The sequence below is a fragment of the Bactrocera oleae genome, chromosome 2, assembly GCF_042242935.1.
Source record: "Bactrocera oleae isolate idBacOlea1 chromosome 2, idBacOlea1, whole genome shotgun sequence".
In the NCBI taxonomy this organism is placed as follows: Eukaryota; Metazoa; Arthropoda; class Insecta; order Diptera; family Tephritidae; genus Bactrocera; species Bactrocera oleae.
The window spans coordinates 20,931,418-20,944,506 of NC_091536.1; the positions used below are offsets into that span (position 1 = coordinate 20,931,418).

The 13,089-nt window shown below is 36.6% G+C and overlaps 2 protein-coding genes across 14 annotated transcripts in view; one reads left to right on the top strand and one right to left on the bottom strand.

The window, feature by feature from the left end:
• The first annotated feature begins 41 nt into the window (after positions 1 to 41).
• Positions 42 to 1,205, top strand: LOC106616638 (protein KRTCAP2 homolog). Its single transcript, XM_014233391.3, has 3 exons — positions 42 to 197; positions 262 to 565; positions 622 to 1,205. Exons 1-3 carry the CDS (start codon positions 194 to 196, stop codon positions 743 to 745), a joined length of 432 nt encoding a protein of 143 aa, XP_014088866.2. The 5' UTR covers positions 42 to 193; the 3' UTR covers positions 746 to 1,205.
• A 2,528-nt stretch (positions 1,206 to 3,733) lies between these two features.
• The window catches only part of osa (trithorax group protein osa), a 93,272-nt gene continuing 83,916 nt past the window's right edge, over positions 3,734 to 13,089 (bottom strand). For 11 of the 13 annotated variants that reach the window (XM_036377403.2, XM_036377405.2, XM_036377402.2 and 8 more), the window contains 2 exons: positions 4,349 to 13,030; positions 3,734 to 4,073 (listed from right to left, as the gene is read on the bottom strand). In XM_036377403.2, coding sequence (XP_036233296.2) covers positions 9,042 to 13,030 — 3,989 coding nt within the window. In that variant the 3' untranslated portion in view covers positions 3,734 to 4,073; positions 4,349 to 9,041. The remainder of the gene's footprint in view (positions 4,074 to 4,348; positions 13,031 to 13,089) is intronic. The other 2 variants (XM_070111275.1, XM_070111263.1) reach the window with 2 other exon arrangements.

Below are 13,089 nucleotides of genomic sequence, written 5' to 3' on the forward strand. Positions count from 1 at the left end.
GTTAAAGGAATCAACCTTTAGTTATACTGAGAACAGGGTCATATGTAATGCGGTCCACACTCTGCTTCTGCCGGAATACATCCCTGTGTTGATTTTTTAGTGGAATTTGTGTCGGCTTTTGATAAATTTCAACGTAGGCGATTTCTATTCTACACTCAACAATTATTAAAACTAGTAATTTAATTTTAAAAAAATGAGTAAGTCCTTTAAACCCTAAAGTAATGCTGATGTTAGTTTATTTTCATATACTTATTACATTAGGTGCGGAAACAAAGAGTGGGAGTAGTAATCTAGTTTCGACCGTGATATCCTGTATACTGAGTCTGGTAATATTCGCAACTATGCGCTTTTACTCCAGCTGGATCACAGCTACGCAAATGAATACTATTGTTGGGGGCTTCATTGGTTCGTGGCTGTTTGTATTTGCCCTAACCGCTGTGTCGAATATGGAAATGCTTGTATTTGGTAATGATTTTCAAGCAAAATTTATACCAGAAATTGTCACTTGCCTAACTTTGGCGACTGTGGCTTCCGGGGTGGTCCATCGTGTTTGTGCAACGACTTGGTGAGTATTCATTCAAGTTGATTAATGAATATACATCTTAAATATTCAAATTGCAGCGTTTTTTTCTGCATATGCGCTTTATATTTTGTAAATCGCATTTCGAATAAATATCACAACAAAGGATCAATTGCAACGGACCAAATACCTATTCGACGAAGTGGAGGCAAGAAAAATAAATAAGTACTAGCCACAAATCACAGAATAATTCGAAATATTATGTAATGACTTATAAATGTTAAGTATAAGAACAATTATTTTATCCTATTTAACGAACTGTCTGCGCAAAAACGAAATTTTCTTGTTTGTTCCAATTAATTTCAAGTATTTTTTGGTTCAAAAGAATTGTATAAAAATTGGAGAAGATGATGTTGACGAAGTCACATAGTTGAATGTACGAGTATAATTATTTGTAATATAACATGTGCTCGACTCTCACGAGAATGGAAAGTTTTTGGATCGACTATAGTACGTTATGATTCTAACATTACATAAAATATTTCATTATAATAGGTACACAGAAGGTTCTTTAAACACTAACCACTTTAAAATATATTTTATTACTAATATATCTGCCCAGATTTCTAATATTTTAAGTATAATCTACAATAAATAAAAAATAAAATGTTTGGATTTATAATAATTTATTGTTTGAGAGTTTTTAGCCGAAACGGAATTGAAATATTATATTTTATTTATTGACGTAAAAGTAATGGGTGTAACCTAAATGGTTACGAACGTGCTGATGGCTAAATGGTCAGCGGGCTGTAATAGAATAGCTGTTATCGAACAGATCCCTTCGATGCCTGGGCCAAGAGATATTAAACGCCTTCTCTACGCATACCGGCACTACTAACGAGTGACTAATCCCTTTCGGCCTACTCGTAGGACAAAAATGGATACAGAAAACTAACAAACACCTATACAATTACGACCAACTCTCTGATAGGGACAACGGCCAAGATAACGACATAAGACTCCAGGACGCCTAAGAGAGTTCGACGAAGACACTCTCCTCGCCTCTAGTCAGGAGACGATTAAGAGTGTTCCCGGATGTATCAACCATAGTACGCCGGAGAACACATAGCATTAATATGGAACCCTTCATCTTTGAAACAGCCATGAGTACCAACCAAAGTTGCCTGGCTGCTAGAGGAGAGGGTCAACGTAAGACAAGAAATAAATCCCTAAATCAAAGGGCAGTCTTCATACTGGGTAAGATTGTCAAAAGTCAGTTTGCCCGCACCTCAATTGAAAACAGGAACTAAAGCGCCAAAAACAGATAGTGGAGTAGTATGAAAACTTCCTGAAAAGGAAAGTTATCCCAGAAGAGAAATCACTCGCAAAATGAAGTGATGGGAACTCTACCCAAAAAACCCAAGCAAAAGTGAACAGAGCAGAACAGTGTAGCAGCAGCAAGGCACTTCAGCGATGTGGCCAGAGACAGACAGGTGGCTATCATAGACGTCAACTCCACCTCACCGAACACCATACAGGAGAGATGGGTGGCGTACTATGTCAGATTGTCGATACTAGTTTTAGGCTATGTACTCAATAATCCGGCGGGTTCCCAACCGAAATTTGACTCTTCAGAAACCCTTAGGAGCTACTGGCTCATTAAATGTGTGGACCAGGGCTCCTTGGATTTATTGACGGGTAGTGTGGCTAAAATTAGCGACACTTTTGAAGAGCTCAAATTGAAGTTTGTACCCGCCAAGGATATCCCAAGGAAACCTCGTAAATATTTCGTAAACTGTAGGAAGCAAGCGAAATATTATATAATTTATGACCCTTCATTTCCCGAAAGATATGTAGACGTATATCACAAATAGAATTAGAAGCTCGGCCAAGTATCTAAGAAAGGTGTATATACATATATCTTAAATATAGTTTACATTTTTACATATATTTAGTTATACCCCTTTCTAGTGTTTAATAAATGATAACACTTTAATTTTGTAATATTATTTTTTTCTTGTAATTTTATAATTAAGTTTATTAAGTGTTTTCCATTTTATTTTTCATTAATTTCATTAAGTATGTATATATATCCTGCACTTATTAGTATGCCAGCATCTTTTAATAATCGTTTAGTTTACTCCCGTTAATTATTAGTATACTTAATAGTTTTTTTTTTTGTTTTTAGTTTTAAGACCATTCGAAATTTTGTTAATTTTCGTTTTTGAATCCTCAAATTTTATTAACAATATTTGCATTATTATTATTTTTTTTTGCGTTTCACTTTTCAGCAGTTAACGCATATTTAAGTATGATTTGTTTACATATTTTGAATTTTGAATATATTAAGATTTGTGAATTATTTAATTTAATATTATTATGTATCAATATGATTTTCGTTAAATTTTATTTTGTTATGCGTTTTTTCCCGTGACATTCATTTACAATACTAAAAACACTAACCACTACATCTAAATACAATCGTCACAATCTGACTTAGTCATATATCTTTCCACCTTAATCTTTGTGTAATTTATTTTATTTTATATCTGCATTACATTACATACTACTTGAATATATTTATCGGTAACGACCAGTGCACTGCTTTACTCATCAAGCTCATTGGAGGTACTTCCCCAAGCAAGTGTTCAATATGTCTTTCTAATGAATTTTATTTACCCATTCATATTTCTTATTTTATATAATCTAATTTAAAATTTGAAATTTTTTTTTAATATAGATTTACAAACTAACAATATTCTATTTATGCAAAATACAGGATTTAATTATATTGAAATAACTAAAAGTAATTATTGGTTCTTACTCATATGTGTATGTGTATGAATAATTTTATTTTTTTGTTATAGTGCTATAAATATTGTTGTCTCGTCGTATGCGCAATTAAACTTTTAACATTTGTTTTGTATACTTTTGGTTGTGGCTTGTCAGGAGGCACATCCACAGCAAATGCCTATATTTATTTAGGTAATTTGTAAGTACATATATTTTTGCATGTACATATACGAATATATAAATGCAATAATATTCTTTGATCAATTTATATGCAGCAAAATAAGCATATTATTACGCTCGTTTTAATGTTTATCAATCATCATCAATTAACAATTCAAAGAAGTTATAAATATCTATACACTTCGTTCTAGTTGCCTCAATTTTAAATTAAATTAAATATGTGTCTTAATAAAAAATATATTGTGTACATCTGTGTTTGCATATATGTTTATTTTTTTTATACATTTAATATATTACATATTCTTAAAATGCACATACAAATATTTTAACACTCGATTTATTTTGTAATTACTATATGTTAAGTGTATTTTAATACTTTACATTTTTACAGCTGTTTACTTTAATTATTAGAAAAACGACTTATACCATCCAATGCATAAAATTTTAATCGATTACCACATCCACGCTCCTACTTTTAATTAGTGTTTCCGCGAGTCGGTCATTTTGCGCATATTTGCTATATTTTGATATTACATGCCGCGTTTAGCTTCAAACCGAGCTTCAAGTCCAAAGAAATTAACTTAAAAAAATTAAAAATAAAAAATATAATTTATACAATATATATATGTAATACATAGATATAAAACCAAAATGCAATGTAAAAAATAATGTATATTATAAATATAAATAAAAAGCGTAAAATAAATACTCCATTTTAAGTTAATCAAAAAATATTAATAAAACTAAAAATATATGTAATTTTTAAAATAATAAAAAACAAAAAAGATTCGTAATTTGTATTTTTGCAGTTTGTTTCAACTGTCAATAATTAAAATATAATAAAATTTAGCTTACCATTCAGAGTACCAAACGTCCATACAGAAATGATCAGGATGAAAAAAATATAATACGCAATTATGACGACTATTTCATTCGTCTTCCTAACCACACTAGCCATATAGTAGTAACATATATTTTCTAGTAAAAAAAAATTGTTTTTGAAAAATATAGTACATCATATTGAGATTCGTATACATATTACAACACTCCGTTCCCACAGCAGTCGAACCGAATTTTTATCCGACCAAGGACTGTCAACTCGGCAGAATTCTGCCGCTACAACAACATATTTCAACATTATTGCAAATCTTTCAGTGACATCCTCAACCACTCACTGCAACCCCGTTTATAAAAACTTTCTGTTTTTAATATTTTAAACAATACTTCCGAATATAAAGCGTCGCTTTGACACTGACAATCTGTTGCATATGTTAAAACGTGGGAACAGAAACCGTTATTATTGTCCTCCAATGAAGCAACGCAGAAAACATAAGTAAATCTAATTAGAAATTACTTCCAAATTATTAATGAACCATACTAATATGAATTGGTTCCAATCACGAGTGTAGACTTGAAGTTGGTAGCTCTTCGTACTGCAAACGGTTCAGCTTTCATTCGTTGTTTTTGCCATAAGCGACTGACGCCCAGCGGCTGCTGCTCGCTTCATAAACCCTTATGTACAATCAAAAGTATTTACAACACACACACTTATATGGATTTATGTACATATTTTAATGTATTCGAGTTTTAACTTTATATTGGTGCACGTACATATGAATCATAGCGGGAGTTGTTTTATTTGGTGCCTGTTTGTGTATGTATATATGTAGAGCATGAGTGTAAGAAAATTATTTTTCACACATATGTAAGTGTGCAGTTTATTGTGTTACATTTTACACGCCATTTTCTCAATAACTAATCAAAAGTACGTTTCATATATATGTAAATACTCGTGATTTTTTTTTTGTATTTTGTATTTAATCATTTAATTGTATTGTGTATTACAATTGAATACATGTAGTATATGTATGTAAGTTAATATGTTACTACTAAACATTTACAAATTATAACTTAAAATATAAATTATTAAAAAAAAATTGACAATAAATCATTACATTTACAGCTTTTATTTTAAATTATAATTTTATATTAAGTTGAAGTTATTATTATTTTGTATTTATGTAAGTTTGTATACACTATATATATATAACACGCATTTGTGCATTAAACAACAAATACGTCAGCTCCTGCGTCATTCGTAAGCAAATTCTAGTTCTAGTAAATTTAGTTTTAATTAGTATATTTTGTTTTCTTTGTTGTTGTAGTTCTTTTTTTTACATGAATTACATGTTTTTTAATTGTTTGTTTGTTTGTTTGTCTGTATATATCCACATAGGTATTACTAACACAATGAACTACTGACACAACAACACCTGTCTACAGTCAGCTGTCCTTTCACTAATGCTAACACATTCATGCTTTTATTGTATTTTATTATTAATACTAATAAGTTACTTGATATCATACTTAATTTATTTTCTCATTTGCAGTTTTTATATAATATTATCATATTTGTTTTTTGTTTTTGTTTATTTTTCTTTAGCGCGTACTTCGGTAACTTATAGATTTAAGTTGATTAGCTGCTTGTGCTTCTTACACGCTTACATATAATACGACCATATTTTTCTTGTTCATTTACTCAATCAAACAGCTGTTTTGCTTGGATTTTTACTCCCTATGTTGGTTTGTATGTATGGTATGTACACATGTATCTTAAATATTATAAACTAAGCCACCGCCAGTTATCATTTACAACAACAATCTACCCACTTAAATTCAAAGTTAATGCTAGCCATTTTATTTATTTAAATCCTGCCTGAACGTATGTCGTTGCTGAGTTTGTAGCAACAATACGCAATTGAATCAATGAAACAGCTAAAGCCCCCAAATAACAGTCACGTTGCATTCAACATGCAAATCTGCAACGAATTGTGCTTGTACTAAGCCTAATAATGAAAGTTCTGGTAAGTTTGTGTCGATAAAATCAAATAACGCACGTCCGCAATTGTCAATCTACCGTTTTCACATATACATACATATATATCTATTTATTTTTTTATTTTGCAAGTTGATTGCACTAGACCACAAACTGTACACCGTCTATCACGTTTCCGTTTCCGATTTCATCTCAGTTTTTGTTTTTGTAGTAGCTCCAATTAATATTTAATATTAGTTTTATTTATATCAGTTGTAAGCAATATTGATTTACAGCTACATACATTACTACATATACAATTATATATACTTGTATACATATCTAACATTAATTTTTTATGGTTAATGTTTTAAGCATTTTATATGTATATATATATGGATAATTCTTTTTTTAATGCTGAAATTGCAGTGTTTGTTTGTGTTATTTTCATCATTTACTCTCATTATGCGTTGCATTACATCCTTTATTTTCATTAGTTTTACAATAGTATATAATTTAATAAGTTAAAAGCTAGACATAGCTATAGAAATTAACTTAATATTTTTCCTATCATTTATGTTGCATATTAAGCACAGTTTTACATTTGCATTTTTTTTCATTGTTTTTGTTGCAGATTTATTCTTTTTTTTAGTATTTTACATGCACATTTTGCGTTGAGTTTTATTTGCTCGTTAATGTATACCTACATACTTGCATATGCGTATATTTATATGCATACTATTTATACACGAATCATATATTTAAAATACCATCAATAAATATGAAAGAAATTAATTTTTAATTTGCATTGGTTGTCAGTATCGAGGAAATGCATTTTGTATAATCTTTAATTTGCTTCCAGTAATATACATATACTATGATATTTCGCTAGGGCATGTGCGCTTGTTTATATGGTGTGGTTATGGCGACGTGTGTAAGCGAAATTAAGATGAGAACCGTTTTTTAGAAACCATATTTACAGGTTTAAGATAAAAGCTTGTACGCCAAGTGGACAATTTTAAATTAATTTATTTGCTTTATAGTATACAGTACAACTTTTTAACACAAAAACAGGATGTGACAAAATTAATAAAAAAAAATATAAAAAAACTAAAAAAAATTAAAAAAAAATAAAAAAAAAATTGTTTGATAAAAAAAAATTTAAAAACACAAAAAAAATTAACAAACAAGAAAAAAAAATTTACTTAAACTAAAAAAATTAACAAAAAGTAGATATAAACGTAAGAACAATGTTAAATTTGTCATTTTGGATAACATACGAAGATTACCAAAAGCTAGAAGCTGTGCAGTCCTTTGGATTTTCTTAATAAATAATGCAAATATTATGTTAAATAATAGTTTCCTTTTCTAGCTAGTGCAGATTTTTAGCTTTCTGCTTGGTGAATTACACGAAATTGCAAAATAAGGCATTTTTCGCACAATCACATGGTGTGATTCAAATTACAAATTGCAGTTTTACCACTTCAAAAACGAAAAACGATTAATATTAACAAAAACAAAAACAAAAAAAAAACGAAACCTTTCGAAAGTATGCAATTATTGCAGATTTTCAATGCTAGATTTGAGTCAGAACAATAATTTTTAACTATTTACATGTGTGTGGCTCCCTAAGCGAAATTAATGCTGCTATTAATTGATAATTCGAACATTAAATAATTGTGGGCAAAAGTATGTGTATATTAAAAATTCTGCAAATATTTTAAAACGTTTGCGCGCCGCTTTTGAGTTGCAGGACCGCTATACTTGGTCTTTGGATAGGTTCCAATGAGAAAGCCTTTAACATTTTATTCGATTTCAACGGTTCTGTATACATCGTGTTATAACCTCTACTTCTTTTGAATCCAGTTTCCGTTTCCTCTTAGCGCGCTAGCGTAGAGTTAGCTTTAAGTCGCTTTATGTCATGTGCTAGTAATGCATATTTTTTTATGTTTTTGTCAAATGTTGTTTGATATTTCTTTCTATTAACTCTATATCCCAGCATAGGTATGAAATTAGAAGTATCTTAAAATATTACAAAAAAAATATTAATAATAATAAAAATACAAAAAGTGAGACATACTTTTCTTTACACAAACTAAATACTACTCATGTTACTATATCTACAGGGTTGATCACCATTATCATATATATATATATATTTAATTTATTTGCTATTTCCTCTAGACATATACAACTGTAGGCGGAGAGAGATGCAGCGACGCGCGGTTGACAAATGCTTGTTGTTTTTTTTTTTCATTCAAATGTCGCTACGACAACTAAATCATCTCCGCATTTTGCATTGAACTATAACATAACATACACGTTATAACCGTTATATCATTAGTTTCTACTACGCTATGAATGCTACGTTCCTCTGTTGTAATAATTTACGATTCACGCTTACAGAGACATCTAGTGTGCATCTTCCGGCTGATGAGGTTGAGGATGTGCTGTTGGTGGCTGCAGCTGTGATTGCTGCTTGCTCCAATGATAGTGGTATGGCGGCAGATGGTAATGTGGCTGCGTAGGTGTTTGTGTTGGTGATGGCGCAGCCGTTTGCTGTTGATAGTGCTCATCGAGCTGGGCATAGTGATGTGGATGCTGGTGGTGTAAATGATGATGCTCCATACCCAAATGCTGTTGTTCAAGTATATGTACGTGTTCTTGTTGCTGCTGCTGCTGTAGCATTGACATTGCTGGCACAGCTGCTAACGTCGGCAACATCGTCATGTACTACGCAACTGCTGTTGTTGTAGTTGCTGGTGGAGCTGTGGGTGCGGATGGTGCTGCGACTGCTGCTGCGTTTGCAGTTGGTGGTGGTGGCGGAGGTGGCGATTGCGTCGATGCACTCGTTAACGCTGCAGATGGCTGCGCATTGGTTCGACTGTCCGTTCCATTACCATTGTTGTTGCTGGTATTTGTATTGGTATTGGATGCGGCATTAATAGTGGGTATAGTTGCGCTGATCACATTCTTACCATTGCCGTTACTGCTCAGCAGATTTGGCTGCAAATGACTCGCTTCACTGTTGGTCAGCACAGGAGCCATCGCTCCTAGTGTATTCACGTTGGCGTTCTCAATCGCATTTTTTATGTGCATATTGCTGCTGGTGTTGTTGTTGCCGCTGCTTATACTATTACTATTGCTATTACTGCTTACCGTGCCGCAGCTGTTGCTGTTGGTGCTGCTATTGCTGACATCATTCAACAAAGCCGCTGCGGGCACCAGAGCGTTACTACTGTTACTGTTATCATCGACAGTGGCGCAGGCGTTTTGCGACTTGCTCAGCACTGTAGGCATTGATGCTGTTGTTGGCAACTTATGAATGAATGCTGGATCGCTGCTATTGTCGCTGACGTTGTGGTTGCTCGCACTACTGGCGCTGTTCTTACCATTTGCGTTGATGGTGCTGCCATCGTTCGTGTCGTTGGCAGTTGCTGGTACTTCCTCACTTTTAATATCGCTTATTACTGCTTGAGTGGTGGTGTGTGTCGCTGTTTCTACAGTTGCCACAGTTTGTGGCGGATTTGTTGTTACTGGAGCTGCAGTCGACACTGTTTCCACTTTATTTTCCACTTTTAAATCATTGCCACCAATACTACCGGCAACGTGGTGCTTTTCGCCTGTGGTGATTTTCTCCTCGGTGTGCCGTTGTTGGAAGCGATATTCCAGTGACGGCATCGTCGACGGTCCCCCTACACCAGTGCCACGTGAAACTTGAAATAATACACGGGATATAATCAATGCAACCTGTTGGTCGAGTATATTTGACATCACCAAACCAAGCAGACGTTGTTCTTGGTGCATGAATAGCGATCGGTTGTCCGGATGTTTGGCCAGATGTAGTAAAGTGCCGGCAGCACGTCGTAGCATGTCCAAACTAGTGCCCATCGAGTCGGGATTTTCGCGCAGATAGTTGATTCCGTGCTGATTGGCCACGCCTAAAGCTGTTTGCTCTGCTTGTTCGATGAACGCCACAAGATATGAGATACAAGGAGATTGCAACGCCACTGTTCGTGCCATAGCACTATCCGCGGCGGCTAAATAATGCAGCAGATTAACGGAAAACTCGCGCAATACTTGATCCTCATTGCGACACAGGTGACGTGTCAAAACGGCGCATAACTTTTCCAGCCTTGAATGCGGTGGTGTCGCTATTACGAGATCGACATTGGCATCTGTAACGCAAAGTTTACAGAGTGCTTCGAGCGCTAGCCGTTGTGGTGAAAGCGCAGAATTAGGACCACAAGATGGAAATGGATCTTGACCATGTGCACTGGGACACACAGCCCAATGAAGGAGACCGTCGATCAGTGGCCGTGCAATGAGCTCATCGTAGCGTGACAATTCTAAATGGCCGGCTATATTCGCCAAGGCGACGAGCATATTTTCACGTATGTGGACTAGATAGTCCCACCACCATTCGCGTTCTCCTTGTAGTGAACTGCATGAGTCTGAAAAATCAGTGTCTTCCTCGCGATCATAGTTACGCGTCTTTGGCGTTCGCTGTAAGTGTTCATGGTTGAGCAGCAGCAAGCGACCAAGGATAGCGAGGAATCGGCGTGATTTAGCTAGGAGTGTTTCGTTGCCGGGCACAAATGTCAGGTTGCGAAAGATGTTTGACAGGCAGATACAGCGACGCGCCAGCGCATCTTGACACTCGCTTACCAGGTAAAGACTGGCTTCGTCACGTGTATAGCACTCTTCTTCTACTGTGGATGCACGGCGTCGTTGCAGCACCTGTGCAGCATCTCGCACTGTCGATATCGGGTCAAAGTTCTTCGGAACATTAGCACCGTCGCAATTACCTAGACGTTGCTGGGGCAGTAGCTCAATTTCCATATCGACCTCGCGACAGTCGCTATCAGTTGCGGTTGATGAATTCTCTGCGAGCGCAATATCGGACGGCTCTTTTTTGATGAGCCCAGGTTGCGCAAATGCAATTTCATCGTCATTCAATTTAGATCTCTTCGCACCGCTAGCCTCGCAGCCACCTATTCCCACGATGGATCCGTGTTTGCTGCTGTTATTACTGTTGCTGTTGTTGAATAATCGTCGCTTTTTGTTAAACGCATGCTCCACTTTACTATCCTCCGGACAGCTTTCGTCTTCCATTTGCTCGCTTTTCACAGTTTTACTGTTTATTTCGCTGGTTCCAGCATTTTTCGCATCTTCTGCATTAGTTTTCACTGACGACTTGGTCGCACCTGTACTGCTGCTACAGCTCATGTCGTTGCTGCCACGTATGAAACGTGCGAATGGAATGTTTATAATTTCCGACTTGAACACGTCGATAATGCCATCTTGGGCATTGCGATCCGCAAAACCATAGGTCCAACTCCAACCTGTAGGTTCGGTCACATTTGTCTGCTCATAAATGGGCTCTTCCTCCGAGTCCCAGTCTTTCTGTCTGTTCGATACGAAAATATCATCTTCCGCCGGTTGCAGACGTACTGGCAAGCCCTTACGCGACATCATTGTGTAGTTGGGTGTGTGCGAAAGAAGCATTATTCTCTCTTCAGGATTTGGTAGCACACGTATCTGGCCTAAATCAATGCCCTCATCTTCGTCGTCATCATCGATCATTGGCATTTGAAACGACTTATATTTGTCGTAATCGTGGTTACACTCGACGGCTTCGTTGATTCTATGTTGTTGTTGTTTTTGTTTGCGGTTGTAGATTTGTACTATACGTGCACTTCGACTTCCGCCCCGATGATGATCAGCGTCCGTGTCGCAATCGTTGAACATCTCTGCGAGATTCTTTTGGAAGTGTTCCAAAAGTAAAGTTAACAGGCCAGGCAAGTGCGCCAGCCCAAAGTACTGTACCGTTGTGTCATCGAAGAGCAACACATTTAATACATCTAACGCCCAAGTGCACTCAGTTAATAGACCGGACCGCATTGCCATAAATATGCGCCATGGATCCACCGGACAAACATCGGTTTTAGTCAAACGTTTGCGTCTATACAGCACCGGTGTGGTGGCTTCAACGCTATCCGGCGGAAAAATTATTTCCTTTTTAATGATCTGGGTGCCGGCAGGAGTTGGAAATTGTTGTTGTGGCTGAGCTTGTAGGGGCTGCTGTTGTGCTGGTAATTGTGGGAGGCCGGAAGCGCCGACTTGTGGTACGGAGTTTACGGCGGACACCTGTGGCTTAGGCACACCAACAATAGGCGCGCCCATAACTGACGGCATCGCATTAACCGTGCTAGGTGGAGCTATGGATGGTGGTGGACCACAAGTAGGAGAACCTGTGCCTCCAACTTGAGGTGGCGGTGGCATCACAAAAGGTGGCTTTGTCATGTTTTGACTGGACGTCGGGCCAACAGGCAGTTGCTGGGCGGGTGGTGGTGGCATACCGGGGCGTTGTTGTGGTGGCTGCTGTGGACCACCGCTAGAAGGCCGTAACGCTGTTCCAGGTGCGCTCGCTTGCGGTGGTGGCTGTGCGGCGCCTGCCATTTGTGCCCACTGTGGTGGCGGCGGTGGCTGTTGCTGCTGACCTTGTTGTTGGTATGGCGGCTGCTGTTGTGGCGGAGGTGGAGGCTGTTGGGGGCCATAACGATTATGTTCCCATTGCACGGCGGCTGATGACTGTTGATTTGGAGGTCCAAGTGGACCACCGCCAGGCGGTGCGGCTGTGCGTGGCGGTGCACTGCCCCAACCTTGCGGCGAGGGTGCAGGATATTGTCCACGATATTGCGGTGAACCGCTCCAACCTCCTATTTATTTTATTTTTAAATATAAACAGTTATGATTTATCATAAGAGAAATTGACAGT

Coding starts and splice junctions, on each gene's coding strand:
- LOC106616638 (XM_014233391.3), top strand. Junction 566..621: donor CGTGTTTGTGCAACGACTTG/GTGAGTATTCAT, acceptor TTCAAATTGCAG/CGTTTTTTTCTGCATATGCG.